Source organism: Sinocyclocheilus grahami, unplaced genomic scaffold (genome assembly GCF_001515645.1).
Source record: "Sinocyclocheilus grahami isolate Dianchi unplaced genomic scaffold, SAMN03320097.WGS_v1.1 scaffold330.1, whole genome shotgun sequence".
NCBI classification, from domain to species: Eukaryota; Metazoa; Chordata; class Actinopteri; order Cypriniformes; family Cyprinidae; genus Sinocyclocheilus; species Sinocyclocheilus grahami.
In genome coordinates, this window is record NW_015505509.1 from 339,147 (window position 1) to 346,676 (window position 7,530).

At 38.6% G+C, this 7,530-nt stretch overlaps 1 protein-coding gene across 1 annotated transcript in view; it reads right to left on the minus strand.

The window, feature by feature from the left end:
* LOC107602551 (actin-binding LIM protein 3-like) overlaps nt 1-3,806 on the minus strand; it is a 73,802-nt gene extending 69,996 nt beyond the window's left edge. The window contains exon 1 of the mRNA XM_016295079.1: nt 3,262-3,806. Within this exon, the coding sequence (XP_016150565.1) occupies nt 3,262-3,274 (13 nt within the window). The 5' untranslated portion in view covers nt 3,275-3,806. The remainder of the gene's footprint in view (nt 1-3,261) is intronic.
* Nucleotides 3,807-7,530: the final 3,724 nt, after the last annotated feature.

Here is a 7,530-nt window from a genome sequence, read left to right on the forward strand (position 1 = left end):
ATATATATATATATATATAGCGCTTTCATTGAATTGCTGCACACCCAACGCGCCTTACAATCATATGAGGGGATCTCTCTTCAACCACCACGCTATTACAAGAGAAAGGTATTGATAATCACAACATGTTGAACGTGATCCTTATGTTATAAAGAGGAGCGATTTTTAAACTAAATTGAATTAACCATTTGCACACACAAGCATTATCCGGCTTTGCTCCTCCTGACCGCAGACGCAGGTTTACAAGCCACTTTTTCCAGCATTTTTCAGTCAGATTCTAGAATTTTCCCCCCTTATGAGCAACATATTTTCGTACATGATAAAAGCTTCTTGTGGTTTCTCGGTTTGTCCGATTTGAGCATCCATAAACAACGCAAAACACTGGCATTTTGAGTTTCTGCTAGTGATTTCTATGGAGAAAAATCACTTCCTGCCCTCCAGCTGCATTGCGCGCGTCATCAGAATCACGTGATAGCAAACTACCTATTCTGACACAGAACGACAGAGGAGAAGAAATTGTTGAATAAAGTCATTATTTTTGTTTGCTTTGCAAAGGTTGAACAACTGATGTCACATGGACTATTTTAATGATGTCCTTACTGCCTTTCTGAGCCTTGAAAATGGTAGTTCCCTTGCTGTCTAGAAAGCTCTCGGATTTCATCCAAAAATAACTTAACTTGTGTTCAGAAGATGAACGAAGGTCTTACAGGTTTGGAATGACATGAGGGTGACATGAGGGTGACTTTTCATTGTTATTGACTCTCTTCATGGAACATTAGATTCCAATAAAGAACTTTTATTTTTAAGACTGAACTACTGAGCAAACTTTAAGTCACTTAATTAATATTCATGAGCCGAAATTAGTAATCATGTGCCCTCCCTACCCACTGTTCAAATCACTCCTGCATATCATTTACAAAGCAATTTTTGTGATTAATAATGGGCTTTGTCATAATGACAGTAAATTAATCCAATGTTTTCTTGAGCACATACCACATAATAAGCTAATTCTATTTGCTAATACAATGACAGTTAATTAAAATGATTTTGTTTGTTCCTAATATTGATTCATGCTCATTTTATTAACACAAACTGTCAAAAGAAATAGTGCATTAATTTTACAGAAGGCTAAAAAGGGTGCCGCAGTTGCAGATAACTGTTGTATGGAAAGTGTTGTTGACGAGGTCTGAACACTGAAGGCAAGTTGGGTTCCATCTCATTGCTCTCCACAGGGCTGGCATGACAGGACAGTGGTGACGGAGGCACTTCTGTAAATGTGTGTGCTAGCGTGTGATTGATGTGAGGGATGCTGAGCCGTGAATGCTGACACAGGAAGAGCAGAATAGGTTGACTTCAGGAACCTTAGGCTAGACTCACACTCACATTCACTGGCCGATTGTTATGTCACTTAAATAATATTCATAAGTCAGGCTTATACAATATGCACCCCTGCTTTCCTTTTCGAATCCGTCCAACTCCCCTGATAATAAACAATCACTATCTATCATTTACTAGAATCTCTAAGGCACAGAAACTCTTGATATTCACTCAGGAGGATCAAATGGGAGAACAAAGAGAGAAAGAAAAACAGAAAGCACAGGGAATGGAAAACAGATTGAAAGAGCATTCCGCTACTCAATTGTTTGTCTGTTCTCTCAGTGGTGCAGAAAGCAGAGGGCAGGTGATAATGGCAGTTGACCATAAGAAATGTAGGGAGCAGCAAATGAAGAGAGACCAAGTGACCTCAGTGTAATTGCTCGGCATTTTCACTGGCTCAAGGCAATCATGCTCAATGTAGTGTACAACACGCCATTGTGCACAGCTACCACTCCATTCAAATGCCATATGTCTACATGAGTGGCTATCAGATAAGTTTGAGGCTTTGTGTCAGTCGTCCAGTTTGGTAGGGATTTTCTACTTAAAAAAAAGATCATGTCTATTTTACAAAGTAAAAATATCTGATTATGTGCATGTTCTACAAAACACTCCAGGTCTCTTGTGGACCAGGCATACCTGTTCATTTGTTGGTAGCTCTCCAGCTAGACCTTTTTTGCCATGAGACACAACCTGGACACTGCACTCATTCCCTTGCCATCTGTCTGCAGCTGAAAACACTCGCTTTCCATACGGTAGCACGCTGGTAGCAAACCCATCCCCAGCTGACAGGCAAAACGCTTTGAAAGAGTGAACAAGGCAAGCTCAATTGGCTGATGTGACATTGTTTTATCAGAGTGTGCTGGTACTGTGAGCGGTGTGTCCTGAACTGAGGGGAGAGTAGTGGGGGGATTAGTTCAGACCGTTGGACACGCTTTGGCAAAGTTTGTCCATCCGCTCATCAGCTGAGAATGCAATTTAGCAGCTTGCTGCAAGAATGCAAACCATTTCTAATCGCAGAACAGCATGGCATTTGCCAAGTAGGCACAACAAACGGGGAAAAAACAGCTCTGTTGCCCATCGGCTTAGTTCTTAAGGTTCTGCTGAACTTTTCCCATAAAAGGATCATTATGAAAAGCAGCAGTCATGTCCTTGCAACAACAGCTGACTGAAGCACAAGCCTCAAAAGAGAGCTGGTCACCAATACGAGCTTGTCTCTCTCTTTCATTCTCTGTTGGTGTTTGTGTTTTCATCTGACAGATTTCTACAGCATGTAATCAGTAATGATGATTTAATTATTATGATGAGAGCTGAATGAATGCAACCAAGTGTATCTGACTGGCATTGAACTAGACACCAGGTTTTATAACGTTTCTCCACACATTTTATCTCCAAACGGACATTAGCTTGTCAGAATCATTTTCTACTGCTTTTTGAATTGACAGATTGTGCAATTTCTTTCATGACCAAAGTCAGTTTCTACAGAGATTAAAAGGAATAAATCCTCTTTATCAATCCTGAGCACGAGGCTCATTTGTAACACTGAATAATTAAAAAACATAATAGTAACAATAATATTATCAATAATAATAAACTTGTTCTTATTATTATAAACGTCACATCAAATTAAACTATTAATATTATATTTATAATAAGAAGCAAGCATTATTATTATTATTAATATCATTATCCCAAATACCTGATTCAGTGAGAATGCATTTGGGACAGGTCAGGAGCAAGAGGTCAAACGCTTGAATAAGACAAATTGCTCTTATTTTACAAGGTCAAGATAAAGTTTATTTATTTTATCTGCTTCGATTATTTCGCATTAGTATTTCATTCATCCTTGCAACTAGACCAAGGTAACAACAGCAAGAATTTACTCACCACTCGTACTCATGATGCTGAGACAATAATCCAAGAGTAAAATGTAATATCCAGACAGCAGCAGTCACCTATTGTTCCACCGATGAAATCCAGTTATTGATCCTCAGCTTGAAGTCAGAGTCGAACCGTTAGAGTGGGATAGAAACTCGAGGAATAATTAACAAAAATATTAAAGCTCCCAGTGTGATTCCCGGATCACACAGGAGGGCAGTGATCACTTGGTAATAATGGGAACGGTGAGTGCAGGGCTGACAGCCGGCTTCAAATAAAGCGGAATGTTGCCTAGTCACATTCCATGATATGCTGCCGTTTCTCGCGTGTAGCCTGAGATTCACTCAGTGTTGCGTACAGTGAACGAGGCGCTGTCACTGTACTCTCGCGCTCGCATCTATGGAAGCGCTCGCCGGGGTGACGTCAGCGAGCGCGGAGCAGCGTGTTTCCTCACAACACATCTATTCTGCAAGCGCGGACAGCGCTGGAGGAGACAGATTCGTTGATTATAATGGCAGCGCAGTGTTTTTGTCTTGTCGCCTGCGGCGGATTTGAGGTGTGAGGTCATGCAGGGGGAAAGTTGAAGGGTAGGGTGGGTTTTCGCAGATTACGGCATTTACTGTATATAGACGTATAGCGCCCTCTTATGCAGAGTTAGAAAAAACACAGTGCAAATACAGCAGACAAAATTGGCTTCATTCAGGAACCTGACAACCAAACAAAAGCTTCTTACACTATGACATTAACCCGTTTACAGCAGAATTATTTTCCATAAAAATAAAAACGACCACGCACGCTTTATTTCTACTCTTTAACTGCAGCCACAAATGATAGGCTAATCGATATAAAGTGCAGTTCAATCATGTTCTATAATGTAATACTCATCTTATATAGGCTAAATAAAACATGGCGTAGCCAAAACAACTAAATTATAACAAAACAAAAACAACAACAACTGTAGTTTAGATAAATATAATAGTCAGAATTATGCCATGTTTTCTACTTTGTGCTAAGGTAAAAATATTATTTTTAAGCCAAAAATTAGCTAAAGTGTGATATGATGCTCATGGATTGTTTAAGCAGCATCTAAACTAATAATACATCATGAACTGGGTAGCATGATTCAGGTCTATAATTTGACACATTAACTGAACAATATTAACCTCATTCTTATAAACCGCTATGGACAATGTGTGTTCGATGAACTGAATATTTTCTATTGGCAAAAATGGTGGAAATGTTTTTGCCTTTGCCTATGGCTTTTATTTGTTTATTTATTTTGGAGTCATACAAAACCTTAAAAAACACTACACTGAAAAAATATTCACTAGAGAATTTTAAAAATGTGTTATAAGCAGAAATAAAGATGACATGCTAACGTACTGATTCTTACAGTTTTTTCTTACACTGAATAGTTTTTGAAACGATTTGTTATTGAAGTACTCTCAAATCAAGGTCAGTGAGTGGAGAAAACCTCTTACCTGGCAATTTCCCATTTATTTTACTCTTGATGTACACTAGTAGTCACTCTTTCATCACTTTACGTCTCAGAGGTTTGTGCTTATTGCACAACCTCACAAATCAGCCCAGCATTCATTCCTTTGTGAAAGAAAAAACTTTCAATCTGAATACACTGTAACCCACAAAGAGATAAAAGACTTTACGCAGGTGCCATTTAGAAAAGTAATAAATCACATTCACAAGTTCACTGTTTGTTCAGCACAATACAGACTCATAGACCTATGAACTGCACCTTGGTTAATCTGTGTTTTATTATTTTATTTTTTTAATTATTATTAAAAAAGCTCTGGCCCATGGGGAGGCAGACAGGCAGTTGGATTTAACAGGACGTCTCTTATTTGCAAGTTGTTCTCTTTTGTGTGTCCTAACCTAAAGGCTCTGTGTGTTACACGTATTTTACTGTCATGTGTATACAGAAACAAAGGCAAAGAGGAAACAGCACAATGGAGGGATGTGACAGGCGCCTCACACACTCTACGTTTCTTCCTCTCTCAGTCTGTCTATCTCACTCCGGTTGCTCTCTTTGCCTGACCATGCAGCGCTCTCGTTCTGACAGTCAGATATTTTGACAGGGCCATAAGGTTAGTGTCTGAGACAGACAGTGTAAGCAGTCAGCATTGTTCTGCCTGTCATAGCATCAGCACTTCTACGCTCCCCTCCCATCTGTATGAGACGAGTACTTCCTAGATATGTAGTTACTCCATTTTAAACATCACATTTATTTTAAGCCGATTCTGATCACCTGTTAGAAACCAGGTCAAATTCTAAAACAGATATCAGTTATTTGTTAAGCATGTGCGGTTTTTCACATGAAATTAAGTAATTAAATTAGCATAATTACACTGACTGACTCACCCTGCATAATTGGTGATCATTTATGAGGTAAATTATATTATAGATGTTTGTCACAGAATTTTATAGCCTGCATAGCTTTGATTTTACAGCCTGCATATCTTTACTGGAGTGTGCACACAATGTAATCTGTACCAGGAGTATGTGTGTTGTGTGATTTTTGCGGATATCGTGGGCTGTAATGCTGGTCAGAGCTTTGGATTTACCATTGTACTGAAATATGACAGAGTCCACAACAACAGGAAGTTGCTCTTCCTTAGGGCACTGGTACAAAGGGGCACCGGAAAGCAATGCCTCCCTGAACTACCCCCCACTGTGAGCTGCCCTGAGGTACATTCACTAGCCACAGATTTATTAAACTGTTATGAGTTTTTAATTGCACAACATGCTGTTTCTATGAAAGGTCCTTTAAAGGATTAACTTACCCCAAAATGCCCTTACATAATTTCAAACTCGCATGATTGTCTTTCACCTGTGGAACAAACCATTCAATAATAATAAAAAAATCTTAATCAATTCTTTTTTTTACATTTTTAAAGTGTTTTATTTATATATTTGGCAAGTACAGGGCAGATTAATAAATGTCACTGTAAATGTGCTAGAATTATAGGCAAAGTAGTAGTTACTGGACAGAATATACAACATCACTCTAAAAAGAAAATACAAAACTTATTTTAAAATTTAAACCAAAAACCATCATTAACCAGTTTGATCCAGAAGAAAAGAAGAAGAAGCAGAAAAATTTGATCATGGCTCCCGATTTTAAATCACTGACTTTATTTTGATTTTTGGGCAAACGATTCCTTAAACTAAAACTATGAACACTGATTAACATGATGTATGTACTAAACACAAACTGACAATATTTGTGTCTTATTTACTGAGAGCGCCAGGTAAAAGTGAGCCGTTGACCCAAACTGTAACTAAATCTCAAACCAGTTAGTGAGTTCATGGCTTCCAAGTTCAAATCACTAGCTGCGTTTACATGGACCCTACTAATCCGATCGTAATAGGACTAGAAGCACAATCAGAATATAAAAGTCACATGTAACCACGTCAATCGGATTGAATTGGCCAGATCCGATTCAGATTTCGATCGGATTGTAAGGGGTGGTTTATTCCTTTTGTAATCCGAGTAAGAGGACATGTAAAAATAGCTTAATGACATATGACGCCCGGAATGAGCTGTTCTTCCTGGTGAATAAAGTGTCATAAATGAGTGTCCCGTCATTATAAAACTCCCCTTTCACTCAGCGTCTGTGAAGTGGAGCAGCACAACGTCCCACCAGTCCTTGTTTAAGACTATCATCCACAGACGACTGGTTTTGGGCGTGGGAAGGGGCACTTTTACTGCTTTATAAAGTAAGCAGCACAGCACAACAGTTCATGTGCTGGTCGTCGCCTAATTAGGACCCGAAGTAGATAAATATCAAGTGTGCTTTTTAAAACAGTATGCTACAACAGCTGGAATCTCTGTATATTCAGGCAGTGTGCGCATGTCAAAAGAGTAAATCCGATCAGAAGCTTGTGACATATAAGTCCGCATATCAACCCGATCACTTTATTTAGCGTTGATGTAAACACTACGTTTGGATTCGTCAATCAGAATGAATTCATTCTGATGGAAGCTAAAAGTGTCCATGTAAACATACCTACTGACTCGATTTTGGGTGAACTATTCCTTTAAAAACGAAGTATACACTGATTACTGAAGTATATATTGAGATGTATATATTGGATATCCCAATTTTTTGTCATTTATTCAAATAATTTTGATAATATTTCCCCAAGAGATACACTGAGTAAGGAAGTTCAACTTGAGAACCCAATCAGTCCAATTCAGAAATGAGTCATTTAACCTGTTTTGCAGATGAAAATAAAATGGCAGTTCATTCATGAGACTGA